Source organism: Xiphophorus couchianus, chromosome 20 (genome assembly GCF_001444195.1).
Source record: "Xiphophorus couchianus chromosome 20, X_couchianus-1.0, whole genome shotgun sequence".
Classification (NCBI taxonomy): domain Eukaryota; kingdom Metazoa; phylum Chordata; class Actinopteri; order Cyprinodontiformes; family Poeciliidae; genus Xiphophorus; species Xiphophorus couchianus.
In genome coordinates, this window is record NC_040247.1 from 29,127,311 (window position 1) to 29,146,101 (window position 18,791).

The 18,791-nt window shown below is 41.6% G+C and overlaps 1 protein-coding gene across 1 annotated transcript; it reads left to right on the top strand.

Moving 5' to 3' along the window:
• Positions 1-1,994: 1,994 nt before the first annotated feature.
• efcc1 (EF-hand and coiled-coil domain containing 1) lies at positions 1,995-18,661 on the top strand. Its single transcript, XM_028001923.1, has 8 exons — positions 1,995-3,022; positions 5,279-5,703; positions 10,633-10,754; positions 11,887-12,028; positions 13,400-13,556; positions 15,008-15,166; positions 16,582-16,651; positions 16,802-18,661. Exons 1-8 carry the CDS (start codon positions 2,330-2,332, stop codon positions 16,933-16,935), a joined length of 1,902 nt encoding a protein of 633 aa, XP_027857724.1. The 5' UTR covers positions 1,995-2,329; the 3' UTR covers positions 16,936-18,661.
• The last annotated feature ends 130 nt before the right edge of the window (positions 18,662-18,791 follow it).

Sequence of the window (18,791 nt, forward strand, 5' to 3'; positions counted from 1 at the left end):
GGAGTGTAAATGACCCCGTCTCTTAAGACTGTGAGAGGATTAAACTGCCAATTTTTGCTGTAATGGCGGCAGCTTGATCTCCTGCAAGTATCAATCATGCACCAATTGCAGTTTTCTGGCCGATCACCAATATTTAAAAAAAGCCCGACTGATTTTGGCCCACACCAATTTGCTTCTGTACTAAATACAGCATAAACACTGCTGCAAAGTCTTCCTACAGCAGTCTGACTATTGTGAAACGCAGCCCTCTCTGAGAGAGTTGTGGCGATAGAGAAGATCTGCTTCATGCTTAATTATGGACCGATTGTCAATCACCCAAAATGAAAGAAAATTGGCCGATCAATTTGCTCATCCCCATAAAGATTACTGCTGCTCATCCAAAAGGATCCTGTCAATCTTCATCAAACAGGCTGTACGTCAAACACACTGTTCTGAGGTAAAGATGGTGAAAGAAGAAGAAGAACGCCTGTTCACAGGTGGCGAGTTGGTCGTCTCCATGCAGTGCAACGCGACTTGCTTTTATAACCAAACGGCAGACAGATCCAGTGTCTGGACTGAGCTCTGGCTTTTCGGAGTGGTGACCTGGGAATCAAGAGCGCACACACCGTTGGCTTCAAGCATTTAGCTCCTCCTGTTTACAGAAGAGATCATCTCTGAAGATGAACACGGGGTAAAAGCTTGCAGGAGTAAAAGTGCCAAATGGAACGAGGGAATTACTCATTTCGATTGATTTCTTCTGCGAGAAAAGTTCTTTTCCAGTGTTGTGTGGGAATACTGGGCTGTTTTTGTGCAAACTGGCTGAAGTTCCACCATCTGGAGCTTCCATCAAAAACATGTCAATAAGGGCCGGCAGCTCCCGCCCACACACACCCAATGGGGAAATATTCTTGGACAGATAGCTCTGAACTCAGTCTGCCGCAAGGAGTTAGAACTTTATGTCTTTTAGCTTTTAAAGATCATTTTTATCCCATGTTTAAGAACCAGTTGAACCAAAAGAAAGCAAGGCCAGAGCAGAAGAACCACCACAGAGTTCTCGGTTCAGCTGTCTGAAATGAACTACAACAATCTGTTAATGTGGTAAAGGTACAGGATTTTGTTTTTAAAGGGTTTTCTATCAGAACTCTGTCATGATGAATGCTTGGCTTTGATATTAAACACGTTGCTGTACCTGTGGGGATTTAATTATGAGACCTTAATAAGACACTTTATGAGCAACCCCCTTAATGAAAAGTCTAAATTAAGTTTTAGAGGTTTCTATCTGAAGCACATGTGCTTCTTTTTTTTTTTTTTTATTCTACCCCGACAGAGTAACGAGGGAATCTGAGATTGCAATAAAGTGCTTGTCATGTGTGTGAAACCTTATTGAAATGCCTTTCAGTATGTGGAGTGCTTCATCTAGCCCAAATAAAAATGAAAACCAACCAATTAGTCGCATTAAATAAAAGAAATTATAATCTACATGCTTTGAACTTTCTTTTACTATTTTGTCACCACAAACTGCAGAGTACTTTGTTGGGATTTTATGCTACGAATCGACTCAGAGACGAGGATCCATGTTTTGTGGTTTTCACACTTCGTTTGTGTATAAAATCTGAAAAGTGTGGTGTGTATTTTTATTCAAGCCACCTTTCTCTGCGGGTGCAACTGCAGGGCATATTCTGAAAATAAAAAATAAAGATAGATAGATAGATAGATAGATAGATAGATAGATAGATAGACAGACAAATAGATAAATAATATAATTAAAATAATTGTATTATTTTACTGAATTATTATTAAATTATTTATAATTCATTATTATTATTTACAGTTACTTAATTCTAAATGTATAATTAAATTTTATTCATTATAAATTATTATTTTTTATATATAAAGAGTATATATACGTATATATATTTCTTTTTTTTTTTCTTCACAAAAGTTGCTCAAGTAACTGTAATTGAATAGTTGAATGTATCTACCCAACTCTGGGTAGACGACATCTGTTGAAGACTGCAGCTCATGTTTTTATTTTTACAATCATTATTGTGAATAAAAAATTAAATACATTGGTGACCGGTTGACATTGCGTCCGGAGTGGATTACATTCTGTCAAGCCTGCATTTGAAATCTATAAACTTTTGTTCAATTTGCTTCCAAGCTTTTCTCTTTTCTTTCTTTTTTTTAACTAACGGTTGCTCTCCTTTTTTTTCAGTGTACTTGTGGGTGTTGGGGGCAGAGCTTCAGTCAGATCTTGGCCTCCCTCGCAGAGCAGGGGGTCACGTTCAGCAGAAGGAGTCACAGTAGTGGCGAGCGGCTCGCGTTTACGTGGAAATGTTGTCCGGTCCAAATGATGGATGCCACCGACTCCCCTGACCCGTACAGCCGCCCGGCGCGCAGGACGCAGTGGATCGTGAGCACCCTGGCTTACCATTACGGACTGGACCGGGGAGTGGAAAACGAAATCATCGTCCTGGCCACCGGCCTGGATCAGTATTTGCAGGAGATATTCCACCACCTGGACCACCGAGGACTCGGCAAAATCCCCGAGGAGGACTTCAACGTCCTGTGTGAAGTTCTGGGGCTGAGCGAGGACTCGGAATCGGAAGAGTCCGCCGGAGTGCTGGGCAACCTACCCAGCGCGCTCACCTTCAGGCACTTCCACGCCAAGCTGTGCGGCTACTTCACCACGAAGGCGGGATGCCAGTACGAGAACGACCGGCTGCTGGTCGGGACCGACAGCGAGCACATAGAAACTCAGATCCGTCTGCGGAGCCCCCTGAAGCGGCGGGAGACGCTGCTCTCGGTCGGTGCGAGCGGCGGCTGCTCTCCCGCCCCCTCCCCGGCGCAGCGGCGCGCTTTCGGCTGCAGGCTCGGCTCCCCGGGCTCCTGCAGCAGGGAGTGCTACGAGGAGATCGTGGCTCTGGAGGAGGCGGAGGACAGGATAGGGAAGCTGGAGGATGAGAATGCGAGTCTCAGGGAGCTGGTTGAAGACATGAGAGCCGCGCTGCAGAGCAGCGACGCTCGTTGTTTGGCTCTGCAGGTGAGAAAGGCTTGAACATACCTTTAGTTATTGAACTCCATCGGAAACAACCAGTTAGAGACAGGAGGAGGGTCTTAGCGCTGTCAATCACTCTCATGTACTCTGCTCAGATTTTCTTCCTTCTTCTCAAGAGAGCCTGCCATGAATGCTCAGTTAGCATAGCCACTGATGACACCGGAACACCAGAACAGTCAGCACACTGAGCGACGCATGCACAAGTTTGATTGGACCTTCATCCCGGATCGGCTTGGTCGTTTTTCACCAAGAACATTTAAAGTTAACTGGAAATATTTTGGTAATTTAGGTACAAAATAAATTTAAAAAATGACAATAATGTAACACAAATTAACAAAATCAGTTTAAAGAACTTTTTTTTTCTAAATCCCCTGGAATTACTTAAAAAAACAAAAACGTATGAAACTTTCACAAAAACTGCAGGTGTGTGTGTGTGTGTGTGTGTGTGTGGTGAATTTTTGGTTTAAACACGTTTGTTCTTCATTCAGTGGGTCGACAATCCAGACAATCACTCAAGTAAGAGCAGCAATGCTTCACTATAAAACCACTCAGGTAAAAGCAAAAAGTACAGTGTAGGAAAAATACTCCTGGAAGCATATTCTTTTTTCAAAAAAAATAAATAAATGTATTGTCATTGTACTAAACAACTCTGGTGTTGACCTCCTTATGCCGCACCGTCCCTCAGTACACGTCACCTGCTCTTGCTTAAATCCATCAAACATTCAAGTTAACCCAGTTTGGAGTTGGACAGCATGCCTTTAATGATGACGTGGTCAAAACACTCACTTGGCTAATAATTGTGCACACAGTGTAGTTTTGTCGCGAGCAGAATCTCACACACGAAGACCGCTGGTGAGAGTTGAAAAGATTGGACTGGTGAGCAGCTGGCGTGTTCACAACACGCACTGGAGGTCCTGAATGGTGACGCCACACTAGGTGTTACATGAATATTCAGTGGCGACAACATTTTTTGCAGCCAGTCAGCAAAAGACGCTTAAACTGAATAGTCCTGTTTGTGTATCTTGTCACGTCGTCACACGGTCTGGATGGGGTTGCCACAATAGAAAACATCCGACGGTTGTTGAATCGCAGGCAGTTCCTGCTCACACTGTCGCAGTCGCCATTGCAGTGTCTGATCTGTAAAACAGACGCCGAGCGCAGCTGCAACCGGGACGGGAGACGACGTCTGACGTATCTCTCATATCAGACCGATAAATTAGCATGCAATCTGTAAAAAAAGGAAAAGGCTCAAATATCCAGTCAGTGCTCAGGACTAAATGCGTGTGATCCGGAACTTTTTGGGACTCAGAACTGTAAAAAGTGTCCAACGCGTTGTCGTCATTGGTCTGCTGGGACATCAGTCCATCCCACATGCTGGCCAGTTGCCCACCACATTCACCTGCTGTCATGCAGACTCTCACCTGTGGGACTCCTAATAACACGTCTCCAGGCGTTCCTGTGAACCCAGCTGACCTGAAACACCACCAGGGTGATCAAAGGTTCTGGTTCTCACAAATACAGTATGTCCACTTTTCATGACATACTGTTAAGTTTGTTAAAGTTATAATTACTTTCATTTTTTGTAACGAAAATGTATTATTATTATTATTATTATTATTATTATTATTATTATTATCCATTGATAGACAGAGTTTAAAAAGCACAAGTATAGCTTTATGTCAAACCACACATTTTTAAAAGTGTATTTCTGAGACTTTTGCTTTTTATTTTTAAGATTACATTGAAAATACAATACTTATTACTTTTTTTCTTCAGAATATAATTTCATTGTATTTTTTCTGTAATTTTTTTTTGCTGTGTGACTTCTGAAGGGAGCTGCCATTGTTACAGGTTACGTTCTAATACAGAAGAGTCATTATTTCTTAACGTTATTTACATCCAATGAAAGATGTCAAAGTTGATGTAGTGGTTGACTTGTGAAAGCATATTTGAAGTTAATCTAAATATGTATTTTTCAGAGGAGATTAAAAGTCTTTAAGTAAACAGCGTATGATTGAGGTATTTTGGAAATGGAAAAAAAAAAAAAACAGATCACCATCACTCCACTTGTCGGCACCATTTAAGCTCTTTAAAGCTCATGATGTTCCAGTCGCTTGTATTTACATACCCAGGACTGTTTTAATCTGAAATATTCCTTTAATGAACTTTGTCAACCAATCAAACAACAAAACGTTCAGTCGGTTTGTGGGATTATCTTCACCTCCTCTCTTCACATCGCAGGTCGGCCTCTGGAAAAGCCACTCCAAGCATAAACCAAGAGAAGGACGTTTCGTTTCCCCGCGGACGCTGGCCTCCCTCAACAACATGGCCAACAGCCCCAACAGCAACCTCAAGAGCCTGCAGAACCTCATCCAAGAGATAGAGTACCTGCACAGCTCCAGAGAATGGCAGGTGGAGGAGACGGCGTCGCGCAACCAGAGACTGGAGCAGGACCTGTGGCGCTGTAAGGAGGCCGTCGCTGCGTTGGAAGACAGCAACAGGCTTCTGAAGACGGAGCAGGCGAGCATGAGGAGGAAGGTGGAGGAGGCCCGGCAGGCTCTGCTGAGCGGACTGGAGAAGGTGAAGGACCTGGAAGCGAAGGCCAGTCGTGTTCCGGCGCTGCAGAGGCACGTTGTCCAGATGGAGTCTGAGCTGCTTTACTACAGGTACAGACGCTTCACTTTACGTAACGTTAAGCTGTTTATCAGAGCAACTCCACATGTGTTTTAGGTTTTAGACAACCTCAGAAGCACAGTCAGTGGAGTATTTATATATACAGTATATACTGATCATACCTTCTGGTGGTACTCTGACCAGCAGCCCTGGTCAGAGTAATGTAGTGATTGAATCTGTGTATGCACAACTGCGTGCATACACAGAAAAAGGGTTAGTTTTTCTGCATGAAGTGCCAGGTTTGTGGCGCTTGCAATAAATAATCGATTCCCGCACTGCAAAAAAAAAAAAAAACACAAAATCTTACAGAGTATGTTTTGTCTATTTTCTAGTGCAAATCTCTTAGTGCACTTGGAGAAAAGACAAAACTAACTTACAAGTAACTATGCAGCAAGTTACAGGAGCTTGTTTTAAGTAAATAACTTCTTAATATTGATGAAAAAGTGCTAGTTTCATTGGCAGGTAATTTCGCTTATAAGAGGGAAAAATGTCTTGTTTTAAATGAAATAATCTGCCTATGCATTTTCATCAATATTAAGTTGGGGGTTTTTTTTATGTAGCACATTTCAGAAGAAACGTAATAAAGCAAAATTACAAATTTATAAAGAAAACACCATACAGACAACAATTCAACAAACGTTACATTTCGTCGAGTGCCATCACCAAAATGGTTAAACATCAAATATGTTGGTCAATGTTTCATTTATTATGGTTCAAAGGCAACTTACTCTAAAACAGCTGGGTGTTTAGTCTGGATTTAAAGGTACTCAGCGTTTCGGCTGTTTTGCATTTTTCTGGACGTTTGTTCCAGATTTGTGATGCATAGAAGCTGAAAGCTGCTTCTCCCTGGTTTGGTTCTGGTTCTCGGGATGCAGAGCAGAATCAGAACCAGCAGACTTGAGTAGTGTGGAAGGTTAATACAACAACAACAACAACAACAACAAATCTTTAGTATATGAAACTGGATGAACAGAAATAGAGATGAGGACGTGTCTTTTTCTTTTTTTGGAAAATTGTACATTATGATTCAGCAAAAACAAAAATGCCAAAATATCCCAAGAAAATAGCTAGTGAAAAGTCCGGCTAGGTGTGTGGGCTGTTGGGCCGTTCTGGCTCTGGGAGGTACAGCAGACGGAGCAGATGTTCTGTCTGCTGTACCGTGTACGAGCTGTTTAGCGTCACCTCCCGTGTACTGAGCCCATTTTTAAGTCGGGGCCTGAAAAACGCTCATTTGTCAGTCTTGTTGAAATAAAGGGACCGGGTTTTGGCACATTGTTGCACGAGAAGAACCTTAGTGATGAAAAATCCAGCGCTGATGAATTGTAGATCCTCCTAAAGCAGAACAAAATGACTCTGTTTACCTTGGGCTTAATGCTTGAGATGCTCGTGCTTTGCTGTTCGAAGGGCTGACGTGGGTAACTTTTTCCATTTTCAGCCCCGATCTGTTGAACTTTGCTGAGCGAGCTTCGTGTGCAGCCGGTCAGCCAGCCGGTCAGCCAGCCGGTCTGGCTCAAACTCTTGTTTTGGAACGGTTGGCTTTGGTGGGAGTCAAGGTGTAATTGAACTTTTGAAGTACAAAGCGTTTCGGTTAAATGTTTATCTCTCATTCGGTTCCTCCTGCTTCAACCGTATTATCAGTGTCCGCAACTGTGGCTTTTTGGCTTGCAGATGTCTCTAAATACTTATAATGTTCTCTTCATGCTGCTAAGACACAGACTGGCATGAGCAGACATGTGATTAAAGCTCATGCTACAGCCTGCTTTTGGGTTATTTCAAATAACAAATTTGAGAAGTCTAGGTGTTGTCCTGTGACCCACATTCTGCTAATCTGAGCAAACAGGGTTCCAAAGTCTTCTCACCGCTCTTCCATAGACCCTACGATGGCAAATAATTCAACACCACAAAAGCAACAGAGAGGTCTATTGAGTGAGAACCTGAACAGCTGACGGTCCTCATCAATCTCTGCTCACTTCTTTCATTCTGCCTCCGAATGAACAATAGCGGAGTCTCCCCTATAGAAAGATCTTAGCAACTGATTCCCCATGACCGTTTGAACCGAAGGCCTGACACTTCCTTGGTCTCAGCTCACCCAAATACCACTTTAGATGGTACAACGTCAAGTGGTGTAATTAGGAATTTGAAGTAGATTATTGATTATGTTGTTTTTTTAATTATCGCTGGTACGGAAGTTTGTCTCTGACTATCAGCATTCTTCTGATTCACATTTCACAAGCATTAGCAGGTTGAAAACTAACACACACACATGCTCATCAATTCAAAATTTGAACTAAATTCAAAATACAGAAATTCATTTATTTATTTTTCCCCCCAGCATTTATAACAGGTGTTTCATTTCTATTTAGGCTTTCGCAGCCATTTTGCAACAAGTCTTGGACATCATATCTGCCATTTCCAGACAAGTCAGATATGATCTTTTTACATCACTAAAGACATTTAACACTTCTCCCAAACCCCTACTCCCATGTAAATAAAACATGGATTTTTTTTTGGTTTGTTTTACCAAGCAAACCACACTACTTTGGGAAAAAGGTTACCTCAGACAGATGACGTCAAAATCGAAATGACAAAGCACTCAACAACTCTAAAGTTCAATGCTAGAAGGCTAATGACATGAGCTTGTTTTGGGTGAACAGGAACTCGACACCTTGCGGTCATTGTGTGGGTAGATTTTGTAGAATATGAATCCTTGATTATGGAAAAAAATAATAATGGTTGAGCTCTTGGACCTGTAGTGTATCCAGCTGCCAGAGGTCTGTTTGAAGAAGCCTTTAGGAGGTTGAATCTTTAAAAAAAGTCTTAAAAGCCCAGTTAGTTGAAGCATAATAATTGCCCTCAGCAATTATTAATCAAATCTGAAGAACTCCTCTTAGGGATTTTGAGCTATCGGCTTCAGTTAAGGGATGGGGGGATTAAAAGTTATCAAAATCTTGGATGTGGCCAAGCGGTAACCCTGGTGTTCTCGCCAAAGCAAGTAAATCCCTGTAACTTTAACACAGAAGGGCTAACATGCATAAAACCTATCATGAGTCATCCATGCTGGATGCCCAATGATACTGCTGTGGTCATATATTCACATCATCAAAGCCCCATCCCATCAGAACAGGAAGTCACTTTTTTTCTTTCTTTCTTGGAACACTCCATTCTCTAGACCCTTTTCACCTAATCAACATAATCTTGTGTCACATCACGGATAACAGGTTGGTTTCACTTGCTTTAAAGCAAAAGGAGTTTCTGCTGGTGGCGAAGTCAGACGTCACGCCGTTGCTTCCGAATCAGAATCAGTGTTTGCTTTCCCAGCCGGACTCCCTGGCTCCCAGAAGTTCCACCAAAGCATTTCGGTGGATGATCCAGGTGTAAGTGTTTCTAAAGGGCAAAACAAGGAGTTTTCACGTGACATTTAAAATGTCATCGTTATCATCAGGAATGCTTGAGACGTAAGGTCTTGGAGCAGCAGCCTTGCGACGTCAATTAAAGAGCATTCAGTCGCTGGTTAGCCTGCATGTGACAAACTTTCACCGGGTTTAGCTCTTGAATATGAGTGTAACCAGAGCAACAAGGAAGCCTTGTGTTTGTTTCACTACAGCTGCCGGCCTCCTCCCCCACAGTGGCTTAAACACAACTCTCCGACTGATTGCCTGTAAGTCCGTTACGCTTCCTACTGAACAACGAGAGCCCAAAAGCAATGTCTTACAGCATCGACAGACTTGTGATAGCGGGACATAAGCGCAAGCACCCGGTGATTTTTGAAGCAGGCTGCTGAAAATCTGCTCTCTTTTTTCCCCCTCCTACCTTTTAGCTTTCCTCCTCCAAGATATCATCTGGAAACACTTACACAGTGATTTATGAAGGCCCCTTATTGGTCCCCCCCCTCTAACCCCCCCAACAAAAAGGGCAGCCAGCAAAAGAAAGATTGAAAATTTAGAAGCATTACAGAAGCACTGATCCGCCCAAACTGCATCATCAGGCTTTTAAAAAAATTATATATATATATGTATCAGGGGAAAAGATAATAAACTGATTATGACACCAAGAAAGTTGTTAAATATGCACAGGAACCGCTTTTTACATCTACCTGCATGAATGAAGCCGTGTTTTCTGAAGGTTTCTTCCAGCGCTGCACACTAACAGCGCTGTTCTACCACTGACCCACTTTGCTGTAAAAATGTCTCAAAGACCCAGAGTCTGGCTTCAATTACCCCACCCAGATCTGGCGTACGGCATCACACGGCCTCTATAAAATTATCGTGGCAGCGCAGTAACGCGCACTACTTTTTGTTGTATGTTCTCTTTCATGTTTGCAAATCAGCTCCAACCGAACTGTCGACGGTGCGCACATGGAAAGTGCGGTTTCAGCGCAGTGTACTCTGAGAACGTGGAGAGACGGCCTCTCATCGCATATCCACAGGATTCGAACCACGCAAACCTACACATAGATTCACATTTTTCCACTATTCCTTTGAGCAATCAGTTGAAATTAATAGTCATTGCAGTTGTGTTAAATATAACCGTGCACTGTTAGCAGAACATCAATCTACACAGATTGAAGGTTAATTCCTGTTAATCATGATGATGTCCTGCTTACAGCTAATCGAAATGCAACATTTAAGATTGGAATAATCCATCAGACCCATAAAAAAAAAGAATACAGAAATATAGGCTTAATAAAAGAAAAGCATGCTTAAAGCTTAAGCTCAAAAGCTACTCTGAATCCGACAATCAAGCTCTATCAGAATTCATGCACAAAATTTCATATTAAATCCCATGATTTCTACCATTATGTTATTTGGCACTCATCATCGTCATCATCGCAATAAATACTGCAAATGGAAATCTCAGATCCTGATGGCCGTCTGTAGAAGAATGAACGACTCCATGCCTGTTCTGAACCCGATGTCTTCCAGGTCTGAGATGTCCAGACTTCAGCCAGTGAGCAGCGCCGGGGCAGAGCAGCGTCCGTGCTGCCAGGACCTCCGATACGACCGCCGTTCACCAACCGGCCACGCTGTGACCACCCCTGACAAGAGTGAGGAATCTTTGTCTTCTAGGCCCCGTCATGATTACGCTTCTGCTGGGCGATAAATTGTCCCAGATGTTATTGCGATGAACAATAATATCGTTGATTTGAGACCATTTTCAAGTAATATGATGCCGGAACACGTTCTCAGAGAGCAATAAACTTTGAATTCTGATGAACATTTAACAACTGCAAGTGGAAGACATTTTAAATATCCAAAACAAATCAATAATAGATAAAAATACTACAGAATTAATTATGAAGCCTCTGTAAACAAATTGTCCTAGTAGAGTCCAAAGCACCAGACTGAAGACTTTTGTCATTAAGTTTTTGACAGAGAGAAACAATAAATCATGCAAGTGGAAATTATTGAGCTTGTTTTAAACTATCATACTTAATAATTGATCTATTGCTTATTCTGACAAGCCTACCCAGTAGCTACACATTTTACTTTTATCTGAATACTTACAGTGTCTCAAAGAGTATTCAAACCCTTTGAATGTCCCATTACACCTCCAGACCATCAGTGTATTTTCTGGGGATTTTTTTTTTTTTTTGATAGAACAGAACAAAGTAGCCCAAAATCATGACGTGACAGGGAAAAATTTAGGTCAGGACTTTGACTAGGCAGTGATTTAAACACTTTTATTGTAGCCCTGACTGTATGCAGCATGTAGGTTGATTGTCCTTCTGGAACGTGACCTGTCTAAAATCTTCTAACAATAACCCTTTTCTTCTGGGATTCTCCTGGATTTAACTTCATCCATCTTCACCCTTTAATCTGACCATCTTCCCTGTTAGATTTTAAACTCACTGATAAACTGTGGTCAGTCCTCAAAAAGTAGGTGGATCGACTAAAACCAACAGACTGACAGACGTCAGGGAGAATTAGAGGCGCTTTAAAGAAGATGCTGCAAATAAGGACTTTATATAAACTTGGCGTTATTGAAAATAATGTTTCTTAGTATTCTCACAAAAACAGATAAAGAAAAAAACTAAAAATCTTAAAAGATTTTTGTCATTGCAAAAACGCCGAATGACTGTCGAGCTCTTATACCTTCGGTTCAGAATAAAATACACGCAGCCTTTAGGTGTTCTCAGGTGACGGTGCTGCAGCAGTAACGTTGTCGATGTGCTGCAGTGCCAGTCGAGGAGCAGCTGTTCCGCTCGGTGGAAGGCCAGGCTGCCTCGGACGAAGAAGAGGACAAACGGGCCGGAGACCAACAGAGGCAGGTGGAGGAGATGAAGAGGATCTTAACCAGGCTGTCCTGCTGTGGTGGAAGGTAAACTCACCTGGGGGTGAGACACGTCCGTACGGACATGTCTACTGGGAGGTCACTAGGAGGAAACTCGCAATCACATAGAAAATGTTTTTTGGAGTGGAAGGTTCCTTTGAAATGTGCTACTGTGTTACCTGTGTGTCGTATTATTAAAGTAGAAGTGAAGTGAAAAGGCCGGACACAGGGGGAGTCGGTTCAGGCCTTGTTTTGGATCAGACCGACTCCGTTAATTTTCCATCTGCCTTATAGTACATCTCAATTACGACTCTCAAACAGCCAAACTTTTTGGTCAGTTGTAACTTCTCCCAGGTGTGTTCCTTCTGGAACTGCAGCTGACCCGCGTCCAGTCTGTAGTTCTGCTCGCCCAGCGTCTGAGTCTGAGTGTTCGCCGTCCCTCGTACGAGCCGGGCAGCTTCTCAAAGGCCCGAACAGCTGCCCCACTTTTTACGAATTTCACGGTATGCCCAATAACCGTCAAATCCAAAAAGCAGAAATCCCGTTATCACAGATCTAATTATGTGCACATCTTCAACATCCTCGCCTGATAATATGGACAGGCACACAGGGTCTTCCTCTTCCCCTTGCACTGTAAAAAAAAACAAAAAAAACCGTCTCTAATTTATGGTAAAATAGTGGCAGCTGTGGTTTCATTTGGTAAAATCCATATAAATATGGTAAAAATGTGGATTTTATCATATTTATACAGTAAAAGTCTGTGGTTACCAGAATTCTACTGAATTTATACGGTAAAGTTCCGTATTTATACCCAAAACGTCCAGCCAATCACAGCTGCAGGTATTTTACCGCAAATTAGAGATGTGTGTTTTGTTTTTTTTACAGTGTGGAATACATCATGTATCTAGCTGAATGTGTCCATTTGGACAAGAGGGTTTTTATCTGAACTGAATATGAATGGCATTTATATAATGTAAAACATCCCACTTTCTCACAGGTTTCACAAAGAGAACTTTAATTATTTTATTTGCAATATAATAATAAGATCTACACTCTTCCTCCTTACATTTTCTTTATGGTATCTAATTTTTAAGAAGGCCTCTGTAGTTTTCTTGTTTCTTGCTCTTGTTTTTACTAATTTCTTATTTGTTAATTTGTCCCTTTTAATTGTCGCCACCATGTGTATTCTTTGGAATTGCTTTAACACCAACAATAGAAATATTGGTGAAAATACTACACAAAAATCATGCACTGTACGCCTTTCACTTCAGCTCTTTCGTACTCTGTGGTGGCCTGTCGCACAAAAACCAGTGAGGTTTGTGTTTGTAAAAGCAGAAGGGGAATGAATGACTTCAGGACTGTGGGGCTGCTACCAGACACTGACAGAATGATCTACTGTTTGTCTGTGTTCTTCACCAGATGTGGTGACGAGGCGCTGGAGAAGCTGATGTTTCGTTTCGGAAGCTCGAGGAGCGAAGAGTGTCACGGTGCTGTGGTGGAGCTCCTGGAGAGAGTCACCAGGCTGCACAAAGAGCTGAAGCTGAAGGAAAGCCGAGCAGAGATTAACATGGACCAGGTACACACCACCAGCCATTACCTCTGACCCAACCAGGATGCTTAGGTCAGCTTTAGCTCCTTTGCCTTACCCCGGTGCCAATTAGAAACATCCAATCAGAGACAGGAAAAAGGTCTTAGTGCTCGCTGTCAATCAGCCTCTATGTGGCGCTGCATGTCTGCCCCCGGCCCCCTATACTCTCTGTTACATTGCAGCTTCTTTCTGACATCAGACCCTGTTGTGAACGCTCAGGCTAATTAGAATGTCCACCGATGACGAAATAAAACAAGAAGCCAGTTTTCAAAGAGATTTGCAGTGTTTGGTCACCTTTGTCACCCAATGAAATTCACATGTTATCACCTTCCTAATATGGGGGCACTGATTTTTATCAGCACAGATTTCCTTAATTTTGGGAGTTCTTTTATCGGCCGATCTTTACACGTAAAGCCGATCTTATCCTCCGATCTCATCCACCTCAGCGAAGATCTAAAAATCAACCGCTGTCCTCCTCTGCCCTGCAGTGAGACAGGTTTGGCTGTTAGCCCAGCCCACCAGGTCATGTCTGCACGGTTGCAGTTAGCAACAGTCACCCCACTGTGGCCAACTCTGCAACTTTCTTACTGTATTTAGCGACATTTCAGACAAAAAGAATTGGTATCGGCAAAAATCTGAGTCGGCAGGTCAGGCTTTTTAAAAGATCGGTAATTGGAGATCGGCCAGAAAACTGCAATCAGTGCACCCCTACTTCCTAATCTGGTTTATGTCGTTCTTTTTTTTTTTTTTGCCTAAAGTGACTTCTGCAAAATAAAAAATAAAAAAATCAACCACCCCATTGTCAAGTTCTTAGTGATCAACCCAGAGGTTGTGGTGTTTATCCAGGGGGTGAAAATAGAGTCACATCGGATGAATGCAGCTGCGTTGCACATGACAGATGTTTGTTTCACCCCCAGAGCTCTTCTGGTAACACACACACAGCTGCGGAAGCATCAACAACACACACACAGAGCGCAGTGACTTTATCAGGATGTGATTGTCGCTTTCCCCTTTAACATACTTTGCCTGCATGGTGGGTTGGAACCTGGAGTCCTAAATCAATTCTGATTGGTAGTTTTGTGATCTGTTTTTTGTCACAAACAAACCCACAAATTATGTCTTCGATGTTTGATTGTTGTAGAGTTTTGTTGTTGTTGTTTTGTTCCTGCGATCGTTGAGAAAGATATGTTTTTTATTTTTTGTATAAAGCGTAACATAAACACAAAACCTCCTCCAAAGAGCCAAAGGACAGACGGATCTTGACTCAATTATCTTTAGGTGACACTTTTCCAACATGAAGAACACTTGTGGATTTAAAACACTGTTTTGAAGTATATTTTTCTAATTAGTTCACATAAAATACTGTTTTTAAAATGAAGTAAGGATCCTGGTGATGCAGCGCGTGAGTTGCCAAGGTGCAAGCTTTGATCTCCTTCCAGATGAAGGACTCTCTGGTGCAGCAGCTGCAGCAGAGGGCCGAGGACACGGAGCTGCTGACTGTGGAGCTGCAGTCGCTGGACAGAGAGAAGGCCCGTCTCTCGCTGGTGGAGGAGAAGCTCGTGGACATCCTGCAGCTTCTGCAGCAGCTCAGAGACTTGGTTAGTGTCAGTGTTGCTGTTCTGTGATTCTGCAGGTCAATTCTGATTAAGTCCTCAAGCAAACGTTGCTTTCACTCTGTGTTTTGCATAAACATATTCACACATATAAGAACCATCAGTAAGTTACTTAAAACCCCCCCAAAATAAAACGTAAAAACATGATTCGCTCTGAGAATGTAATTTTAATTCTGGTTTTAAACAGGTAAAACACACTGAAATAGTGAGGTTAGGACATTTTAGACCTATTACTGTGGCAAATAAATACATTTTTTATTTGTATGTCAAACTTCCACTGATAGACCTTTTAAAGATGGAGTAAGTTTTAATCAAAAAAGCTGGATAAGCCTCAAAAATGTATATTATATGAAAAGTGCATATACTGCTTTATTCTAATCAATTTTCTTGGTGCATTCTTGGCAGAACTGTAGCCCTGAGAACCCAAAGGTTGTACTCAAGTAAAAGTAGCGATACTTCAACCTATTTTTACTCAAGTAAAAGTAAAAGTATCCATCCAAGGAATTACTCAAGTAAGATTAAACAAGTATTTTGTAAAAAGTCTACGCAAGCACTGAGTAACTGATCAAAGCATAAATTATTTAATATTTAAAAATTACATCATCAGACAGACCAGAATATTAAGTTACATATAAATTTAGGTATTTCTAAGGACCAAAATGACAATAATTCATATAAATATCAAAAAATAACAAGAACAATTTTCCAAATCAGTTTCTTTCAATAAAAAAAAAGAAACTAGGTGTGTGTCAAACATTGCAGTCAAAATGTTTAAGAGAACTTTAAATACAAAAAGTGCTGTTCATAGCTGTTTTTAAAGTGCTTTATGAATAAATCCACATTAACATTAAATTTGCCAGGGGTGTCAATACTTTTTAAAAACTTTTTTAATACTTAACCCAGGATAATGCAATCCAAAGGTAAGGATTTCAAGCTGGCAGCGGCCTTTCTGTCAGCCTCACTAATGGAAACTGAGAGCATAAAATAGGATTATTGATCAATAATCAAAAACAGCTTCCAAAAATATCTGCAAGATGAGACTAATTGTAAATAATTACTTGTTTAACGACATACATGTCAAAATTGCTGGGGTTTTTCCCTCTTTAATTGTAATTTCTTTTTTTCTGTTCTTCTCCAAAGTTTCTGATTAGGCTTAGGTCTTGTAATCCCAACAGTGTGAAAATGAGAACATTTATAGCACTTGTTGCACATGTGTGAAGGCGTGTGGTGTGTGTGTGTGTGTGTGTGTGTGTGTGTGTGTGTGTGTGTGTGTGTGTGTGTGTGTGTGTGTGTGTGTGTGTGTGTGTGTGTGTGTGCGTGTGTGTGTGGTCATGTTTCTCTTTTAAAGTGCCTTTTAATGACCCAACATCCAGCTGAAACTAGTCGCCGTCTTGTTTCAGAACGTCTCCCGAAGGTCCCTGGGGAAAATATTGCTCAGTACTTTGGAGTCTGGCAGCAACCCACAACACGGTTAGTGGACCGCGCACGGCCAAAACGAGTTCTACGAAACGACACAGCAGCATTTACTGTCAGACAGAGCGGGGAATTGCGTGAAGTTTCTGCTGGTTTGCTTGTGAATGTGCTCGACTCAGCTCGCGTCTGCTCCCGTCTTCCTCACAGGCAAAGCGCACATCCTGGAGGTGCTCGGCGCTCTTTACCACGAACTGGCTGCGTGCAAGATCCTTTCATCTCATGGACGTCTGCAGAGAGCGCAGAGTCAGCAATCACTCCACAACCTCATCATCTCCTGCTGAACAAGACCGGCGCCCTCTGGGCCCACCGCCAAAGGAGACCTTAATGTAGTTGGTCTCCAGTATATATATATATATATATATACTATATATATATTGGTTTACTATATATACATATATATAGTAAACCAACCTTATTAACGATCCTCTAGCTTTAAAAGCTAAATTTATCCGATTTATTGGATAAATTGTTGATTAAATGTTCATGTTTCTACACATTTATTCATTGTTTGCTCTTTTTTTTTTCTTATGGAAAAGATTTTAAAGTTGACTTAAGTTCATAGAGGTCCTTAAGACGTCTTCTCTCTTCTATTCAAGGATGTGCATGCCCGGCAAATTTTGGAAATTTTGTACACACATTTTGGAAATTTTGTTCAATCAACAAAACACGGGGGTTCATTTTTATTTACAGAACCTTGTGAGTGTTTCATTTCAAATTATTCCCAGATGGGGGGTTTTCTTCTTCTTGTTTTTCTTTTGTTGGCTTCATTTCAGCTACTGCTGATGAAAAACGCTCCCCTCGGATGCTGTTATCTCTTCTGATGCCTGACCAAACCACCCACAACAGCTCACCGCGCCATCACGCTTTTATTTTGAAATCCGACACGCAAAATGAAGCAGTGACGTGTCCAATGTAACGCGAGCCGTCTTCGTCAGCCGTGCAGTCAGACCCTGCTGTTTTCCTTCTTCACTTTTGTTATGCTTCTCAACTTCTCTTCCAATTCTGTTTTTCCCATTTTTGTTTCCTTGCATTGGATTTTCTTTTCCTTTGGTTTGGTTTATTCACTGTAAGCCTCATTTCTCGCTCCTATTAGCGGCCTTAGAGTTTTATGTTCTTTATTTGGAGTCTTGATGTATGTGTCTGAGGTTGAACTTACTTTGATTTAGTACAGTTTTGTTATCAGTAAATCTTTAATTTTGTAAATTGTAGTTTCTTTTTTTTTCTTCTTTTTGTTGCTTTTGTATTTGTGTTCTCTTTCCGGTGTGGGTTTGGGTCTTAAATGTCTTTTAAAGAAAACTGGAAATATGAAATTGACACTATGCAGCACAAGCACCCCCTACTGGCCTGCCCGTGACATTGATGCCACAAAGTAACGTGTCAAACCCCCCAAAATCCTAACAAATTATTCAAACCCTCAAGTCTCTCAAGCACCTCTTGCAGAGATTCCCCAGTTAGCCAAAGCTATTCAAAAATAGCAGAGCCTTTAACAGAATCCCAGGAACCAATGCCTACCGTTTTCAGCAGAGACCCAATTACCTACAATGAATGGAGGACATCTTTCACCTCACTTGTGGACTGTAAAGGCATATCTGCTGACAAGCTTCACCTAATGAAAAGGTATGCAGCAGGTCCAGCAAAAAAAATTGTCTTCAACATTTTTGTAGCAGTGATGAAGAATGGCGATGGCTTGACCAGCATTATGGTCAAGCCTTTATTGTCCACAGAGCTTTCAGAGGCAAATTGTGTAAAAGGTCTAATAGGCTGAGAGGATGCTGATGGTTCACAGACATTTTTAGATGTCTTCAAGCCATGTCACGTGTCTACTTGATCATTCTAAAGCAAAGGAAAGGTTTCATGGCCCTATCAAACCAACTTCAGATGAAACCACGGCCATGTCCATGTGTGGTTACTGGTTGTCCTGTTCACCAGTTTGTTTTTTGTTGTTGTTCATAGAGTGACCTTGAGATTGTATAAAGGTGCCTATCAATAAAATAGAAATGATTATTATTTGATGTAAAATGTTTTCCTATCAAAAAAAGAGAGAAGAAAAAAAAATCTATATAATTAATTCAACTTCCTCCATACAATTTGAGGACAGTTTGGTGAGGACCTGCGTATTTTCCAGCATCGTCATTGA